At 44.9% G+C, this 19,191-nt stretch overlaps 2 protein-coding genes and 1 long non-coding RNA gene across 7 annotated transcripts in view; all 3 read right to left on the minus strand.

The window, feature by feature from the left end:
* LOC107316286 (uncharacterized) overlaps nt 1–837 on the minus strand; it is a 33,224-nt gene extending 32,387 nt beyond the window's left edge. The window contains exon 1 of the long non-coding RNA XR_001556262.3: nt 703–837. This is a non-coding gene — a long non-coding RNA (uncharacterized LOC107316286). The remainder of the gene's footprint in view (nt 1–702) is intronic.
* A 1,077-nt stretch (nt 838–1,914) lies between these two features.
* On the minus strand, nt 1,915–10,834 carry OAT (ornithine aminotransferase). 5 transcript variants are annotated; one of them, XM_085555364.1, is made up of 12 exons: nt 10,782–10,834; nt 10,368–10,488; nt 9,095–9,188; nt 8,690–8,916; nt 7,584–7,808; nt 7,350–7,445; nt 6,594–6,721; nt 5,544–5,666; nt 5,101–5,229; nt 3,909–4,022; nt 3,348–3,492; nt 1,915–2,877 (listed from the first exon to the last, which is right to left on the minus strand). In XM_085555364.1, the coding sequence occupies exons 4-12, from the start codon at nt 8,886–8,888 to the stop codon at nt 2,717–2,719; spliced, it is 1,320 nt and encodes a 439-aa protein (XP_085411490.1). In that variant the 5' UTR covers nt 8,889–8,916; nt 9,095–9,188; nt 10,368–10,488; nt 10,782–10,834; the 3' UTR covers nt 1,915–2,716. The 5 variants fall into 5 exon arrangements, with proteins under 5 accessions (XP_085411490.1, XP_032301340.2, XP_085411491.1 ...); XM_032445449.2 differs by lacking the exon at nt 9,095–9,188; XM_085555365.1 differs by lacking the exon at nt 9,095–9,188 and having other exon boundaries at nt 10,345–10,488.
* Nucleotides 10,835–15,968: 5,134 nt separating this feature from the next.
* On the minus strand, nt 15,969–18,973 carry NKX1-2 (NK1 homeobox 2). Its single transcript, XM_015867484.3, has 2 exons — nt 18,541–18,973; nt 15,969–17,698 (listed from the first exon to the last, which is right to left on the minus strand). Exons 1-2 carry the CDS (start codon nt 18,971–18,973, stop codon nt 17,130–17,132), a joined length of 1,002 nt encoding a protein of 333 aa, XP_015722970.2. The 3' UTR covers nt 15,969–17,129.
* Nucleotides 18,974–19,191: the final 218 nt, after the last annotated feature.

Below are 19,191 nucleotides of genomic sequence, written 5' to 3' on the forward strand. Positions count from 1 at the left end.
AAACTAGAGGCTGATTTACAAGCACATTATCTATATGAGCACCCCTGAGTTGCAGAGGTTGAAGCTGTGCCAATGAAACCTGGCCAAATCTCAGTTTATGCTCGCTAGAAAATGGAAAGAGAAGCACTTTACATGATAAAGTGAGCCCTTTTCCTGCCCTCTCCTCCTCAAAACACGTGCTACATATCAAAGGCAGACAATCTAACAGCCTATAATCTCACCCCTTAACACACTAGAAGAGGAGGAGCTCAAACGTTTCCTTTGGCCATGTCAGCTCTTCCTGTTATCTCACTGATGGCTTCTGAGATGTTGTTTATTGTTATTGAAGCAGAAGCTGGCTGATAGCAGGATTAATGTGAAGGAAAAGTCCTGGGTTCCACTCTCTACTCTTTAAACAATATATGCAATTCTGTTCTTGTTCTGACACTGAACATGTGTAAGGCTGGCACCCCAGTGCATGTATTTGGGTTCCAAACACACCCATTGGCTCTGCAGACTTCACTATCCTCAGCTCTGCTCCCAAATTCCTGAGCTGCTTGGGCAGCTACTGCATACCTTCCTTCCCCACACAGTAGTTGTGCCACTGGGAACAACACTGAGAACTTTCAGGCCAAAACGGAAGATTCCACAATTGCCTCGTCACGAATAATGGCATTTTTAGGATGAGAGTTTTTGATTCATCTTCAGAAAGGCTTTACATACCTTGATTTTCATAAGTTTGTCAAGGAAATGGAACTGTGGGATGAACGGAAAGCCCAGAAACCAGTCAGCAAGGGTCTGCTATAGAAATAGAATGATCCTCAAGTTCCATGCAGACTTGGCCTAGTTACTCTGCAGACAGAAAGTGGACTGGACAAAATTAGAGCTCAAATTATCACCAAAAGCCAGAGAAACCTTCTCAATATTACAAGGTGAAATACAATAAATCAGACCACAAAATTTTACATGCATTATTATTGGTTATTACAGGAATCTTAAAGAGCAAAAGAACAGCTTCAAAGATGTTCTTTAAAACAATTTGCACAAAAGGAGCCTGCGAGCACAGGTTGAGAAATTAAAGTATTATGGCACTGCAAGAAAAAACAAACCACAATACTCAGGTGTGTGCTGCAGTACAGCAAACAAGCCATACAAACCAGATCAGCATCAGTGAGGGCAACAGCTGGAGTGGTGAATCACAGGAGAGAAGCAGGAATGTTCAAGGGCTCTAGAAAGTGCAATCATCTCAGAAATGTGATTTTCATTAGAGAAACAGCAATGGCTGAAATAGAAGTAACAGCAATCTTTATGTATGTAAAAGACTGTTGTGCAGAAGGAAAGTAACCTCTTCTCTGTTGACCTGGTAGATAGTATAAATGGACTGCAAGAGAGACATGTAGAGAACACGGTAGGGGATTTGCCGACAGCAAGGACAGGGAAGCACACACTATCCCTTACAAAAATGAGGCCTTTCCAAACAGAGCAAGTCTTATTTCATCCATGTATAAAATAAGGTACATGCTCATCTATGCTGTGATGTGAAACAGATCAGTTCACTTCTATAAACTCCACTGTTCTTAAAATATTATTGAAATTAGAAAAGAATTGTTTACCACATCCCATTATCAACATGTGCCTGTATTTAACCCATATGGTTGGCAAAAGCATCATTTTGCTTTAACAGTCATTGATCAGGGTTAAGACTCAGTTAAAACCAGCTCAGCTAGGTAATAAACACAAAAACCAACCCACTGTAAGAATAGTAGCCAGCTCAGCAGCTGCATGAATACTTGGGGATCCAAGAGGCACAGAAACACAGAAGTACTCATCCTGGATAAAAAATACAGTAAAGGCTTCCATATAATGACAGAAAAATGCAGACTGCAGAAGGCAGAGTTTGATGTGGCCCTGGACAGAGGCAACCACAAGTATCTGTGAGGTTTGCTGTTTTTAATACTTTGCAGATTTAAATTGCACATTCTTTTTAATGCAAGGCATGTTTTAATAGAAACATTCCGATTATAGAAAGTCTTCTAACAGTGAAAACAGATCTGTATACTGAGAGCTATTTTACAAGATTGCAAAGCCAAACACTGAGATCAGTCTAGAAAATAGCAGCTCTGGTTATACAATCAAAATGCTTTACGCACAGAATACAGCCTGATTCTTGGACACCAGTATAACAACTGGTCAGTCAAATCTACCAAGTTTTAGGATGCTTTGTAAGCTACAAATGAGAAACAGGAATTCAGCCATAACTGCAAGTGCTTCCACACAACAGACATTAAACCAGGAGAGGAAAGTGCCAGTCTGTGTCAGACTGGACAGTTCTATGAGAGCTCAAGAGCATCCTACCTAAAATATATATCAATGTATACGTTAACTTTGGCCAAGATTTTCAAGAGTTAAATAGATTTCTACAAATGTCTCCCCTCAAATATTCTGATTTAACAGTTCAGTAAGCACCAACTAGATAAACAGAACCTCACAATTTCATTTCCAAGTATACCAAGATTGGGAGCTCTTTAAAATCATTATTTGTTTTCTCTACAGCCATTTTTATGTAAAGACATCAATATATTTTTTCCCCTCATCCCTTTAATTGTTTATTTTAAAGAGCAAAGTCCTTTTAGATGAAATGAATTTAGGATGTTTGCTTGACGAGCAGGCTTCCATCACACACATCTCAACAGATCAACTCAGGTCAGCCAACAAACACACTTCAAAAGCCACGTGTTCAGAAAGACAGAATGGTCTTATGAATTATTTCGATGCACTCTCTGATTTCATCCTCTTTAATGACCAGTGGTGGGGCCAGCCGGATGATATCACCGTGTGTGGGTTTGGCAAGGAGCCCATTATCACGCAGCCGCAGACACACCTTCCAGGCATCATAGTCTGCAGTTAAAGGAAAAGCACTTACACTGAGGCAGAAAAAGGGGCACAATTGTAGCATGTGGTACAGAGGGACAGACTGTAAATTGCTTGCCATCTAGCAGTGAGAAGATGAAATAGCACCTGTTCCTTCTCTGCAGGAATTTGTCACTTTAAGCAGTGATGACCAAAAGAAATAATAGTAATTGTCAGCTCTGGATTTTAAACCATTTTCTGATGTACTTCAAAGAGTTTCTCTCTAGAAACTTGTCCCCAACTACTGACTGTTCCTTTCTTATGCCTTCCTGTATTCATTGTAATCATCTACCCATCCTGGAACAAAGAACCTCAGCTAATCTTCCATATTCTGACAGGGAGAGCTTTCCAGATATGGACAGTTTTCTTCAGGTGAAGGGACAGCAGGGTCTTTGTGTGGTGCTCGGTTCACCATGAGGCCTGAGCATTATTCAAGTTATTGAATTCTACTTCCTTACCTTTGGTTTCCCGAATTACAATTGCATTTAAAAGTCCTCTTCCTCTGACACAAGTTACAATGTCAGATGGTGTCTTCATGAGCTCATTCCTTAGTATGTTACCCATTATTTCTGCATTTTTAACCAGGCCTTCTTCTTCAATTACCTAAAGGAAAGTCAGATCTACAGTCAAATGAAAGGCACTGCATTTGTTTTAGTCACCTATTCCAGCATGGCACAATTGCTGACACACAAAAGCTGATTAATCCAGAGTGTCAATGCAAAGGCATCACATCCAAGACAATTAACATTAAGTCTTCACTCTTTCCTGTTTACCTTGTAATTTTTCAACTATTTTTTTTTTAAAGGAAAAAGAAGAAAAACAAACAAGTTAAAGGGAAACCTCTACAGATTCAATCTGTGAGTTTGTCCAAGTCCATGCAGTGCAGTCACTACCATTCACCTATACTTAAAGATATATTTCTACTGGCAGCACAGCCAATAATGTTATTTAAATGAAGATCATATCAGCATGACACCCTTTCTCCTTTGGAATCTCAATCTCTACTGAAACACACAAACCTCCAGTGCTGCCAGTGCAACACGGCAAGCGAGGGGATTTCCTCCGTATGTAGATCCATGTTCACCAGGCTTAATAGTCAGCATAACTTCATCATCGCATAATACTGCTGAGACCTAGAATAGAAAGGTCAGCTAATTCATTTATGTATATATTTAGAACAGTAAACTTAAACCCCTCTGAAGCAAACTTTTCCTTGGGGCTCAGGAAAGGATCATTTTCATCCTATAGCAATGTATTACATTCACATTCCTAGCTCTGTGCAAAGAAGGGTATATCTGACTATCACATAACAGCTTAATCCTTTCAAATACACTTAGCTGTACTGGTAACATCTAACTACAGCCGAGATGCATGTCTCCAAAAACAAATATTATTTCACAAGTTTAAGTTTCAAAACACAGTTTAACAGCTCAGAAATCAAGAAAACAGTTCAAGGCAGGTTGAAGCTTCCGGCCTAATCAGCAAGAAATGAAGTCACTCCAGGAGGACAAACTCGGTCATGTGTGCATGGCAGACAAGTGAACCATGACACTGGTTCAGTAAAACTTGTAGATACAATGTTTTTAATTATTTTTCCCCCCCTTTTAGAAAATTACTTTTAAAAATTTCATTATAGCAAGACTGAGATCATCTCTCTAGGGAACATATAGAGACACTGACTGGTAATTCCAGAACAAAAGGTTGGCTACTGGACACTTATTTTCCTGATTTTATCAAACTGAAGAAAACAGACCTAGACCAAATTGATTCAATTAATTGACAAGGACCAAAACACCTACAAAGATGTCTGGGCTGTGTTAAAAGATGAGTGGCCAGCAGGGAAGGGGAGGTGATTGTCCCCCTCTACTCAGCTCTCGTGAGGCCGCATCTGCAGTACTGCATCCAGGCCTGGGACCCCCAGTACAGGAAGGATGTAGAGTCTTATGGTTGGACTAGATGATCTTCTAGGTCTTTTCCAACCTTGATAATTCTGTGATTCTTAGAGTGGGTCCAGAGGAGGCCACTAAAATGCTCAGAGGGCTGGAGCACCTCTCCTATGGAAAAAGGTTGAGGGAACTGGGTTTGTTTAGCTTGGAGAAGAGATGGCTCAAGGGAGACCTCATAGTGGCCTTCCAGTACTTGAAGGGAACGTATAAGCAGGAGAGAAGTTAGAAATGATTATTCAAGGAATGGATAATTTTTGTTACTTACAGGATATAAGCCACCAGAAAGTGCCTTTCCAAGAAGAATGATGTCAGGTCTCACATTTTCATGGTCAACAGCTAGCATTTTCCCTGTTCTGGCTAATCCAGTTTGAATTTCATCAGCAATAAACAGAACCTTCAGAGATAAAAAGGAAAAAAATTAATAATCCACAGTAACAGGGAATGACTTTTCACACTCATTCTTACTTGAGACAATCTAGCAAAACCGTAGAGCCAGTGAAAGACTTTCTAGTTGTGTTACAATGCATGCTCTTCTTGCACCTTCCCTATGCCTCCTGGAGAGGCACATACTCTGAGATATCACAGCTAGTAAGTGAACATACCATCCTATTTCTCACTGACAACTTTAGCATAAAAAAATTCTCTTCTACAGGAAGAATACTTTGAATTCTATCAGAACAAAGATTGCTGTTATAATGAATTCCTTACGTTGTGCTTTGTGCAGAGGTCCCGTACTCCTGTAAGGTAACCTTTGTCAGGAACGATCACACCTGCTTCACCTTGAATTGGTTCAACCATGAAAGCTGCTACGTTGGGATCCTGAAGCGCTCGCTGTAAGTATGGTATGTATAGGAAAGAGGTTTAATTTACAGACATGGAGTTTAACATGTACAACAAAACGTAGCTGAAACTCTGGGTTTTAATCCTGAATTATGATAACAGTCATCACGTCAGGCTGTTACCCAAATTCCAAAACAGAAGCCTATGTCACAGTTTGACTCAAGACATCAGCTGGTGTGTTTGCTCATGGGAATTAGAAACCTTAGAAATTGCAAGGCCAGACAAGCAGATTATGGGATCAGTTCATGAATTACATCAGAAGCACATCTGGTTTTATATGAGCCCGTGCAAGACAAACAGTTACTCAATGCTTTCCCAGTTCACCTCAAGCAAAAATGAACAGAGCCTCTCCAGAGCAAATCTGTCATCTCAAAGCAAAGTCCACGGCTACATTCTTGCATTATCAAGCTCTACAAGGTTTAGAACTTGCAGTAATTTGAGTGAATCACCAGCCTAGTATGGTTTTAAGGATGCTGTAAAACTGGCAAAACTCACAAACAACTGCAAGGAATTCTAGTCCTCCAGGCATTCAATAATCCAAGAACCAATAACATTTTTGACAACATAATTCAATATAACAATTTCTGAATACAAGTGCAATTTAGGAATACATTTTGCCTTGTGAATATATAGCATAAATTCCCTGACAGTTTATTTGCTCTTCTTTATTTATACATTGAACATCTAAGCAAGAAGGGGAAGGAAACAGATCTTGTGGTTTTCCCTTTTACTCCTAAATCAAAGCTCCAAATCAAAACCAAAGTAGAATTCATACACATTTCCTACATGTAATTTTGCATTTATCTTTCTCATATATGCCTAAATATATACTTCTTAATGTATGCATTTCAAACTGCAAACCTAATTTTCCTACCTTGCTGTTTACTTAAGAGACACCTATAAAATGTTTTCACGTACCTCAAGAGCTGGGAGGTCGTTGTATGGGATCAACTCAAAACCTGGCATAAAGGGTCCAAATCCATCATAACTGGTGGGGTCTGTAGAACTTGAGATAGCAGACATTGTTCTGCCCCAGAAGTTGCCAGCTAAATAAGAAATATACATACAGTTAATATTTAGTTGACAAAATTACAGTGCACTTTCACCTAAGACAGCTGACAGATACTTCATCCTCAACCAAAAAATGGCAAATGTACCCAATCTTAATTGGAAAGAGACAGTTGAAAACCAAAACCAATGAAACTCTGCATCTTAACAACCAAAGAGCAGTTTAAAGAGCACAGAGGATAAATGCAGCTTCCATTTGACTTCAGGCTGCCATTAGGCAATTTCTGACAACTAAAGAGGTTAAGTAGTACAAATAATCTCTACTTTATATATTCAACTGCTGTTTATAAAGCATTATAAACCACTTCATTAACCAAGGTTTCCTCCCTGGACTTAAGCTCAGTGTTGCATCTTCCTTGCATGAGCTGACAGTACCAGCAGCTCCTGGCAGAGCACAACATCTGCCCTCATTGCTTCCTGATATACCTACTTCAACGGAGACCTGAAATCAATTTATCACAGGGATTATATTTGTATCTCCTGCTTCTGTGATCAGAATATCATGCTGTAATCCCTACAGTTATAGGAGAGAGTGTTACAGGCCAGTGTCTAGAACTGTCTGCTTCCTGAATCCATACCTCAACTCAGACCATGCTCTTAACATACCTACAAAAATAATCTTTGCTTTGTATTTTGGAACTCCTTTCACAGTGTATGCCCACTTGCGAGCCAACTTACAGGCTGTTTCTCCAGCTTCCACTCCTAAAATAAAAAGAGGTACCATCATCATACTAGTACATGAGACAGGTCATTGATGCAGTATCAAATGCATCAGTGCAGGCCCAAACTCAGGGGCAAGAAAAATAAAGTAGAAATATCATTTTTTTTTCTTATTTTTACCTGTGTTCATTGGAAGAACTTTGTTATAATTGAACATCTTGGTGACAAATTCCTCATATTCACCAAGAACATCATTATAGAATGCTCTAGATGTAAGGGTCAGCTTTTCAGACTGAGCTTTCAGGGCGTCCACAATCTTTGGGTGACAGTGGCCTTGATTAACAGCACTGTAAGCACTTAGAAAGTCAAAATACTTCCTGCCTTCGACATCCCACACATAAACACCTAGAAAAACAAAGGGATTGTAAATAAATAAGAGATAATAAATGATGTAAGCTGGGAGTTGCAATGCTACCTAGTCAGGAATAAATGGTACTCTTACTATTCCCTGGAGAACTCAGGAACAAGAGGCACTCTAACTGGAATACAATTGATAAAGAAACTGGGAGCAAAAAGGTGGCGCAGAATATAGAAGTGCCAATGAGCAATCAAGAAAAGAAGAGTTTCTCATATAAAGCTACTATTCCACTAAGTTATTAAATAGCATGAGAATATTGCTTCCCCTCCAAGTCTCTGGTTTGGGTCCTAAGAAGAAAACTAATAAGAACCAAAGGCCATAAAAAACAAACAAAAACAACCCACATAGCCTCAAAACTTAAGAGGCTGATCTGTAACATCAAAACATGTAGCATGGAGACACACTATGATAAAGTGATTCAGAGTTTAACCCACAGAGGAAGATAAGCCCCTTAAATAAAGTGAAAAGTAGAAGTTAAATTTAAATGAAGCAGTAATGCTGGAGCAGTAAGCAGTACTTAATTGAGATCCAATACACCTTTCCATGTTCACATTAACAACCTTCATACAAGGTAATAGAAGAAACAAAGATGCTCAAGGCTTTCTTGCTGAGTTATGCTGAATTAAGAAAATATCAGAACTTTTAAATCATTTTAGGTATCATTTTAGCATGATACCAAAAGGCATCAAGCACTATTAGAAATCAACTGTCTTCTTTTTGGTCAATTACTCAATGCACACCTCTCCCACCCTACCAAAAAAAACAAGCAACAAAAACAGACTGAAAGCTCTGAAATTGCTTAGGCCAAAGGCATTGCACACACACACACACCCCATTTACATAGCCCAGGGAAATTAAATTAAAAGACCTTTTCCCCTCTCCAGAGCAACAGGCAGCGGGTGGTAATTGTGGGCACCATATTTTGCCTCACGCTCGAAGATGTAATCAGAAGAGGGAGGTCCTTGAATGGTTTTCTTTGTAGCTACTGAGGTAGCAGAGCTCAGTGAAGCATGAACACCTCTGCACAGAACAGCAAGGCTCGGGGAGCGGATTAGCTTGGAAAACATTGTTGACTGCAGGTATGTCGTAATTGATCTGGAAGGGGAAAAAAAAAGATCAGTTAATTATTAGCACAGACAGTAGTTCAGAACAAACATATGACGTGATTTAAGTGGTTTTACTGCCAGAAATACAAGTTTCTCAACTCTCCTGCATTTCAACCAAGACATCTCATATAACAGTACTGACTTCAAGCTCAGGTTTGGGTTCTTACCTATTTTAATGTGCACTCACAGCAACAGTAAGTTAAGTGTGCAACAATGGAAGTGTATGAGCAGCATTCTTCTCCTTTGTGTCTTAACTTCTCACTAAATACATTAGTATAAGCTACAATTAGTAGAGCAGGGAAACGATCAGAAAGGCCTAGAAAGAACAAAGGATTATTTCACATACGTCCTGTTCTTGCATAAGAGAGAGAAGAAGCTTCATTTAGTCTAGATCTCAGCCAAAATTCCTGTCATACTTTGTTGAAAACATCAAAAACATTAAGCGAGAGCCTTATGTTTCCTCCATGGCTTCACCCCAGTCAATGTAAAGATGGACCCAGAGAAGAGAAGCAGCTCAAGAGTGGTACCAGACCCTGAGGACAGAAGACAACCATCATAGCAAAGTTGATCATTTTAGCAAGACCACAGATGGTCACAGCTGAGGGCGGTAGTTGTGCACATCACACTTTCAAACTGGGAAGGGTAGTATAGAAATGAAGATTATAACAACAAGCACCCTGATTAACCAATGCAGCCTCCTCTGTAGCAGACTCCATAGCAAACTAATGAGCTTCCTAAGTAACATTAAGACTGACTCACCACCTAACAGTGAAAGCACACTGCAAAACCTAACCAAAAAGAGATTTATTAAATATTTAAAAGGAGAACACGGAGGTAGTTTATACAATCAGACTGTTGTTCCAGGCTGCCTGCAGAGACAGAAATATTAAGTCACAGGCTCATTCTAAGTTTATTTTGGTAAAAGAATGCATTTTGGATGTGTCAGCTTAAACAGGCACTGGTTTTTTCAGCAGTATCCTCTATATTATTCTGCTGCTTCTCACTTCCCAGCAAAGCCAGAACATTTTCTAGCTATACTGGACCATTTGAGTCTCTGGGAAGAGTCAGCAGCCTCTGTTCCAGCAGGGGACCAGCTGCTCCTCAACCCAGTGCATTTTACCAGCTATCCCCAGCCCTGTTAAGTATTAGCTATTTGTGTTAATACTTCAAGACCATACTCAATGCTTCTGCACCCAAGATTTCCGTCAGAAGCTTAGCTCAGCAGCACAGCTCACATCTCCAACCAGCCGAGCTCCCTCAACTCCCATTGGTCTGCACCACCCTGCCCCTGACACGCCTCCATGGCACAGCAGCTAATTCCCTGATAAGCTGCTCTAGTTTGGGATGCTTTCCAGATACAGCTACAAGGAGAGCTGGAAGGAAATGAAGCCCTAACCCTAATGAAGCTCTTGCCTGCCTTGTAACAGAGAGCTGCCTTACTGCATGTACACCACCAGCTTGAGGTTGTTGTTCTGCTTCTTTCCAGGGCTTGGACTCGATGATCTCTAAGGTCCCTTCCAAGGGAAGGTGAAAAAACCTTCATTAGAAATCCCTCGCAGAGCTGTTTGGAGAAGCAACCTTTGAATCATTGGAACATAAGGCAGAGCAATAAGAACACAGCCGGAGCAAAAAAATAACGTGAAGATAAAGCTGATAGCGAAGATAAGCAAAGCAACATGAAGGGAAACATTAAAAGTGGCGAGAGCGAGGCCGCACACGGAGCGGGCAGGCCGCGGCCCCGCTCCCCGCCCCACCCAACGTCCCCTCGCTGCCCTGCCGGTGCCATGGGTGAGGTGATGGCTGAGGGAAGGCGGATGAGCCCCATGAGCCCCGGTTTGCCCCGCTGTGCGGTACCTGCTGCCGCTGTTCCCGGTGCTGCTGCTCGGTCCGGAGCCCGCGGCGAAGAGGCGGAGGCCGCCAGCGGTAACTGTCACTGCGCCTCACCGCCCAGTCACACCCTACCTGCACGCCGCTGATTGGCTCCCCCACGCCACCGCACCCTACTCTCTCGCTTTCTATTGGTCGAGCGGTGAGAACTCCCTTCTCTCAGCCAATCGGAGCGCTAAGCCGGCACAACCCCCTCAGCGAGTCCAGCCCACTGGCAGCTCCTCTCAGGGCGGCTGTCCCGGCCCGGGGCTGTAGGAGCATCTATAGGCCGCCATGGAGCACCACCACAACACTGGGCTGCCACAGCGACCCGGAGATACGCTTTAATAGGCACAAATACCCCTGATAAGCCTGTTGGTGCTTACAGAAACAGCCCGATATTGTCGGAATGCTGTCACATCTCAGATGGCAGGAGCAGCATTGCTTATGCATTGGGAGAGGAAAGCAAACACTGCAATGTATTCATGGCTGAGCTGGAGAGACTCACAAATAACCCTGAAGCAAGAAAGGACTCGTTTCCTTGTGGATTATACAAGGGGGAGGGGAAAGGCTTATGTGCATTAATACAGATATAATACAGAAAGCCTACATGTTACATGCAAATATTCTTTGTTTTTTGAAGCTGGCATAGGTTGTCTTCAAGATAAAACCATACAAGTATTATAGTATTTCCTGTCATTAGGAATAAACGATAATCAAAAAGCAGCTTAATGAGTTACCTGCAGGTACCTAAAAGACTCCACATGATATAACCAAATCCCTCAAAAAATAGAAGAGAAATATCCACGTTTCTCAACAATCTGCCCTACAGAAAAGATGAAAATCTTGACCTACTTGAGGAAGGAGGTTATTATTTTCATTCTGCGTATCCAGAAAATACTGTTTGACATATATGTAAACCACAAAGTCACATGAAGGAACAAGTTAAGTCATGCCAGTGGTTAGGAGTAATTCTGCAGCTCTCTGTCTGGCAGAATTGCTCATTGAAGTCATTGGGAATTAAGTATGTGAAGAGACTGAGGAGCTGCATCCCAGTTATTATCATTATTTCCTTCTGCTGAGGTAGGGACTGTATTCTTGTACCCTTGAACTACTTCTGGCCTCCCTCATGGGTGAGGCTGCACAAGCTCTGCAGGTGGAATATGGTGGCCCATGTGTAGCACAAGTAGAATGATAGCTTTCCAATCCATTCCTTGGTGGTGGTTATAGTAGTACATCACTTGGCTCAGAGGAAGTATTACCATAGAACACAACCTACACCAGGCAGCAGGCTGGGTTTGTAGTCCTCCCAAGTCACGAGGCTCAATGAGTAAGTCCATTATTAGCCAAAACTAATAGTGCTAATGGACACAGTCCCACCCCCCTCCTTAACCCTAGGAAAGCAACCCTGCTGCACCCCTTCTTTTTCATTTACTATAAGATAGCAATGAATACAAGCTATTTCAAGAACTTTCCTACATGTACACTTCCATCTTTCACTTCCATTAATAAGATTTAAATTCATATTAATTCCTGAGACAACCTGGTATATAAGAACTGTTTCCTACAGCCCATGCTTGTGTTATTCTGCTTGTTTACTGACAGCAGGATTCTACATTTCTTGTGGGACCAGAAAGTTCAGTCTTTCCCGCAGCACAACTAAGAGCTTATATGTTGTAGCATGTCAGAACATAGAAACAACAGACTGTAATTCATGCAAAACATATTTGCCTTTCAAGCTCAGTTGGAGGTTTCACTTTTAGTTCACATCTTCCAAGATCATTTAGATAAACATAGCACTGCCCCTTCAAAATCAGTGCTGCTTTTGTCAGGTGGATGCCCCCTAACCCAGCTTAAAGCGCCATGAATGAAGCTTGGAGATGATAGACCCACTGCAAGATGGACCCTGAGCTACTGAGCCTTCCCCACTTTGCTTGTCATACATGACAAAGATTCCAATGATAATTTCTTAGATGACAACGTGGATAACTGAATTATAGAATTAGAATAGTCATTGTCTTCTGCTAGGCATTTTTTTCCATATGCTTGAATTTCTATGCAGTTATTTCCCTCTGCAACTTATTGATGCTTATATCCAGAGCCTTCCACAAAGGAGATGTGATGTTATCTGCATGTGAAACCAAGGCTTAAGGGTGAATGATAGTCTATTTCCAGAATCTGTAGGCAATAACATGTAAGACCTAAGTGTGAGATCTATGAGTACAGCAAGTGGGCAGGAATCTTATAGTCCACAAGACCCTGACAAAAAGCAATTCCTAACACAAGAAGGAGAAAAAGTAAACCAAAACAAACCCAAGGAATATCAAAGCAAGACTAAGCTACTTGGAGTTCCAAGCTTTCAGGTGCCTCATGTGAGCTTGCTTCCTTCTTGTACTAAAGTACTTTGATTTGGTCCTGCAAAACTTCTGAACATCCACCAATTCCACTCTTGCATTGTATCCTGACAGTGACTTTTAGAAGAGATATTCCAGCAACTGCTTAACCTGCTCTTCAGACATTCAAAACCTAACCAAGCTGGCAACTAACTGTCATAGGAACACACAGCTGTGTAACAAGAATGAACTCCTTGTCAATTAGGCTGATCTCAGAACCGAGCCCTGAACATCTGGTTGCACTTTATCATCAGAGCTTGGAAGCTCTCATCAAAATTCTACCCCAGCACAACCCCACAGGGCCCAGCCACTCATAAGAGCTGTCAGCCAGTGGTAGTGCACAAACACACACCAAGAGGTGTCAGCACAGCACTAAGGAGTGACCTTAACTGAGAGGACAAGAGTTCACCTCGTCTGACTCACAGTGCACTGTGCCAAGTGCTTCAGGAGCCACAGATGCAGAACCCAGTGTCTTGTGAGGTCCCCACTTTGTGAAGTCCATACATCCTCAAATATACTCTCATTCTGAAAAGGAAAGAGAAATGAAGCCACTACTTCAAATAACAGCACCAGAACAAGTTCTGTGGTTAAAAGCTACCACAGTGGATCAGCAGTGAGACGTTTAAAGGTGTAAAATATCTCATATGTATTGGATTTACACACAGGTACAATATATTTGAGAGTATTTCAGTGTATCAAAGGTTGCTGGGTGAAAAAGCCTGAACACCCACTGAATCACTCTGTACTGTTATGACATGCCTAAGCCCCACGAAATGCCACATTTTTAATTGCATGCATCACGTGGTATTATAAGGAGAAGAAAACATGATGATTAACTTAAGAAGCTGGTTTGGAAGCTCCTCAGTGTTTGAAGATGGAAAACATGAGAGAAATTGAGGTTAATATCTGTGCTACAGTAGTAAGCAAATAGCTAAGGCTGTAGTGCCAAGGGCTGCAGGAATCACAGAGCCATAGAAGAGCTACGTGGGAGGCAAAGGGAAACCTGTGACATGGTATCCACGGTTTTATATATAAAACAGATATACAAAGCAATGGTTTATGAAAAAAATGAAGGGGAAAAAACTGCTTACCTTCAGGAGACCTCAAGGAGGCAGGGATCTCCAGCAATAGAAACGTTCACCTCCACTGCCAGCTCTTAAATGAGGGCTGGGAAGAGGTGGGTCCTGGCTCCAGGCCTTCTGGTCACTCAGCTGTATTGCATGCACCTGAGCTCCTCTGGGCTGGCCCTGCCTTCCCACCAGGTGTTCCATCACTGCTTCAACCCAACTTTATGAAATGGTTTGTTTGTTTGTTTCCTTAAAGTCCAGTTAAACAAATATTGCCAGCATTTCCCTAGCTCTGATCGTGATATTCCCCCAGGTACTTTGTTTAACTTCAAAGTCAATTACCAGAGTGCTTCTGTGGGTCTGGGACCACTAGTATCTTTATTCCCTGCACAGAGAAGGTAAATAAACAAGAATTACTCTTTTTTGGTCCAAAGATGAACACTGTATGAATCAAAAGTTTTCCTTTATCCACATGCAACTTGCACTGCTGAAGTTGTGCAAGGGATGTTCCCTTGCTTCCCTATGAAGCACCACGTGTTGGCTATGGCTGAAGGAGGATTTCAGGCTGGTATCCTTAGCTGTTATGCTGTGTTCTGGAATAGAAATTAAGACTGTGAGCAAAGCCTTACGTGGGGATGCGTGAACTAAACATGCCCAGCAGCTGGCCCTGCTCACTGCTCATGCTGTTGTTACAGCCCATATAAAGGGAATGAGATAGACCACTAACTTTCCTGCTTTCTCTGGAGCATTTTAATTCAAAACCCTTCTAAATTAACATGTAGATGCAATTCTTGCAGTTTACACACGAGTCTTACTTGTCATTCCCTTTAACATCTATATTCAGCTGTGAGTTAAGTCAATTTTTGTCCACGGTTGATAATATTGCTCAGCTCCGTATTCAGAACTGCTAGAGATAATGGATACTCAGTGGGGCACTTCTAAAAGTGTTACTGGTGAGAATAGCACAATCTGGGCAGCGCAGAGCTCGGCAGCAATTGCTGTTTCCAGGGCTGAGGTCTGAATCACAGCTGCAGTAGTGGATAGTGACAAAGAGAAGCCAAAGGGGTCACCAGCCAAGGGACATGGGACAAGAGGAGGGACACACCAGTATGAATGCTTGGCCAGAGCTGAGCCTGGGGCCAGTGCTGAGGCTTGCAATGCCATTGCCATGCACTGCTCTTCTAAGGCAGAAGCAAACCTTCCCCCCAAGACCTCAGAGCAGTGCAGGTGAGCAATGGGCCGGTGCTCTGGGAACATCTCAGTGACAGCCAAAGGAAACCCAGAGCTGTCTGCATGCACAGCAATATGAACCCCCACGGAGCAGGCTGCCAAGAGGATTTCAGTCTGGTTTATGCCATTCAGGAGCATGGATGGGATGAGCTGCTGCAGCTGTAATTCATATTCAATCAGAGTGAAAATGTGACTGTAATTAACCGACAAGTAAATATACTCGTGTACCGGAGCTATGACTTCCAAAACCATGACCTGAGGCAAACCCCGTGCTTTGTTAACAGCACCGAAAGTAATTGGGAAGACAAAGATTGCCTCCTCCTGGCTTGGGAAGGTAACAGCAGGACCTCAGCCCTCCTGCACTGAGCACCTTGGCTCAATAAACCCCAAAATCCCCCAGAGGAATGAGAACACCACTCTGTCCGAGCACAATTAGAAACAATTAAACACAAAGTAACTTCAAAAAAAAAAAAAAGCAACCATAATAAAATAAAACCAAAACAGCACAACCTTTTTATTTAGACGAACACAAGAGATAGATAGGATTTATGAGCTCAGATTTTTGGTTGGGGAGCCAACGCGGGTTTGAAAGCATCGTGATGTGACCGAGGGGATGCACATGGGTTGTAATCATTTGTGAAGCCGCACGAGGCGGATTGATTTTAAACCAATGACTTCCCAGCATCCAGGAAGGGAACAGCCCCCAGCTAAAGTCCCTTTTCATTCCGATGCTGCTAATAATGAAGATGAAATATGATTTTCCCTTCTAATCAATGCTCCAAAAGGCAAAAAAAAAACAACCAAACCCCACCAAAACATATGTGATTCTCTGTTATGGAAAATAGGTCTCTGCATGCAGGAAATTCTGTGTTTTCCTTATTTTCTACCACAAATGCCCCGTTTTTAAAGAAATGAACACATTTTCTCTGCTTTACGTTTCTGTTTCTGCCTCATTTGGCACCAACGCTGTTGTTCCAAGAACAACCGTTCTCTGCCAAAGGAACGACCTTTGGATGTCTCATCTAAAACCTTTGAAGTCAATGGGGATGAAGTGAAATGCAAGGCAGAGGGGCGATGCATATTAGCAGCAATCAAATAGTTGCCCACTGCCCGAGTGGACTCTGTGCATCACCTGATGGCACAGAGCTGCAGTCCCTATTGCCTCAGACAGAAGGAAGAACTCTTAGCAGGTCACCAAGCGCACGGCTTGAAGGTTTGGGATCTGAAGTCTGATACAAATGTGGGTCATGCACCAGTCATCGGAGCAGCAGCAAAAGTCACGGATGTCTTTATGTGCGAGCATCCCTGGAAATCAGACCCGCCGTGTGGGGTCAGCAGCATCGGGACAGCAGCAATGGGAACGAAGGGTCACAGCTCCGAGCTCCCATGGTCTGTGGCATGTGCTGGCAAGTCAGATGGCAACGAAGAACGTTCGAAAGAGAAACTCGGAGAAGAATTAACGTCAGGCATGTGTAAAGAGGGTTATTCTCTCCATCTCCAACGCCTATAATTACATATCAAACGTGCTAATAAAATCCAGTGGTTACAGTGTGTGGGTATTTTTTTTCTCGTTGTCGAAGTGAGCTGGAGAAGAAAAACCCGATTCCTCACCCCTCGGAGCGCTGGGACAGACCCGGGGTGGGTTTTCAGAGGTGCGGGGCGTAGAAGGGCCCGATGTACGCGGGCCCAAGGAAGGGAGCGAAGGGTCCGCCGCCCGGTCCGCCCAAAGGGAAGGGAGATGCGGCCGGGAACAGAGCGCTGGCAGCGGCGTACGAGGGGAAAGTCTGCCCGGGCAGCGCTGCGGGGCGCGGGGGGCTGGGGGAGCAGCGGGCGGCGGTGGGGGGCGCGGAGGCGGCCGCTCCGTCGGCTCCGGGATGCTGCTTCTTCCACTTGGTTCGGCGGTTCTGGAACCAGATCTTCACCTGCGTCTCGGTGAGGCTGAGGGACAGCGCCAGGTTGAGACGTTCGCACACCGACAGGTAGCGGGTTGCGCGGAATTTGTTCTCCAAAGCCACCAGCTGCTCGTAGGTAAAAGCCGTCCGTGCTCGCCGCGGTTTGGCGCAGCTCGCCTCGGCCCGACGCCTCCTGCTGCCTCGCGGCGAGCCCGGCTCCTCCGGCCCCGGGGCTGCGGGGCACGAAGCGGAGCCGGCTCCGACCGCTGGCTGCCCCTCCTCGACCGCTGCCTCCGCGCCGCTCTCCGCCGGGGTGCGCGCATCTATGGGAGAGGGCGGCGGGGTCAGGGGGGCACTGCGGAGCCTCTCCGAGCCCCCCCGGCCCCACGCTGCAAGGACCCGTTCCCTCCGCTTCCCTCCCCGAGCCGGTCGTTAAAATAAAGGGGTGAAAGAAATCCACCCGGTAAGCCCCCGCCACGGCGGCTCATTTACGGAGAGGTGTGGATATGGATTTCTTAGCAATTAAAAAAGAAGTTATTAAAGTCCCCTTCTGAAGCGAAATAAATCCCCTCCCCCCCCTCTCCCCATCTCCGTGCTAATGGAGTTTCAGATTTGCGAGGGCCGGATCGATAGATGTCATCTATTAAAGGTAAGTTTTAATCGAACAATATTAGGATCAGGCCGGGGGAAGGAGGTTTGAAGTGGGTACCTGCAAGCTGTGGGCAGGAGATAGGCGGGAGTCAGTAATAGGATATCGATCAATGGGAGCTAAGGCATCCTCCGGTGGGGACGGGCTGAGCAATTACCCAGCCGGCTGTCCCGGGTGCGGGGGGGCGGGCAGCGGGCAGGGATCGGCACCGGGACCGGGACCCCCTCCCGGCCCGGGGAAGGTCGGCCAAGGGATGCTCCCATTTGGGGCCGTGCCGCTTCGTGGTCCGCTCGGGGCTCAGCCGGAGGATTGCCCGCGTGGGGTTTATTCTATCCTCGAGACTCGAAAGGGGCTGCATCCCCTTCGCCCCCCACCCATATCGCCTCCCTCCCGTCTGACGGCGGCCCGCACAGCCCGACCCCCCCGCAGCCGTCCGGGCTCTGGGGATGCTCCCCGGCTACCGGCACCTGCTCACCCCGCCAGCGCCGAACAGAGAAAACTCGAACGCGTTCCTACCATCCGCCTCTAGTTTATTCCTCCCGCTCTCGTGCTGAGCAGCGCCTTTTCCTACTTCAACTCTCGCCAAACTTTTCTCCTGCTCTCCCGAGCGGCAGGCGCTGCCCCCGCTCCCCGAGGCCGCTTCGCTTCTCCGGGTGAATTTCTGAGGATCCAGGATGTCTAGGATGGAGAAGGAGATCTTATGCTGCTGGACGGGGGCCGCCTTGGCCCCACCGCCCGGGCATTCCAGCATCCCCCGCTCCGCGCTGCCGGTGAGCCGCGGGTGCCAGCGCGGGGCCGGGGCCGGGCGGAGGGCAGCGCTGCCGCGGAACCTCCGCCGCCTCCTCCTCGCGGAGCCTCCGCCTGGGCGCTGGAGACGCGGAGTGTGAGCTGCGGGGAGGAGGAGAAGCGGGCGGCGGGGTGGGGGCAGAGGAGGGGGCAGCGCAGCCATTGGCACGCGGCCCCTCGCCCTCCCCGAGCTCCGCTCCGCGGGGGCGCAGCCGGCGCCGCCCCCCACCATCATCGCCGCCCCGAGGATCCACGCGTGGCTGCTCCCGGGTGAGCCTTATGGACGGGAGCGCAGGGGCTCGGTGCGCTGCCTGTGCCCAGCGGCTTTTGTTTTGGGTGTAAAATTGAGCTTTGGTCCCTAATGAGCATCTTCGCAAATTA

Source organism: Coturnix japonica, chromosome 8, assembly GCF_054131305.1.
Source record: "Coturnix japonica strain WE chromosome 8, WE-NBRP24, whole genome shotgun sequence".
NCBI classification, from domain to species: Eukaryota; Metazoa; Chordata; class Aves; order Galliformes; family Phasianidae; genus Coturnix; species Coturnix japonica.

What these genes read in the sequence shown, in the direction of transcription:
- OAT (XM_032445449.2), bottom strand. An exon ending in TGCTCTGGAGAGGGGAAAAG is followed by an intron (nt 7,809 to 8,689) that starts GTCTTTTAATTT and finishes TTGTTTTTCTAG; the next exon opens with GTGTTTATGTGTGGGATGTC. An exon ending in AGTTCTTCCAATGAACACAG is followed by an intron (nt 7,446 to 7,583) that starts GTAAAAATAAGA and finishes TTTTTATTTTAG; the next exon opens with GAGTGGAAGCTGGAGAAACA.
- NKX1-2 (XM_015867484.3), bottom strand. Translation starts at nt 18,973, where the DNA reads ATGGCTGCGCTGCCCCCTCCTCTGCCCCCACCCCGCCGCCCGCTTCTC. An exon ending in GAATAAACTAGAGGCGGATG is followed by an intron (nt 17,699 to 18,540) that starts GTAGGAACGCGT and finishes CCTCTCCCATAG; the next exon opens with ATGCGCGCACCCCGGCGGAG.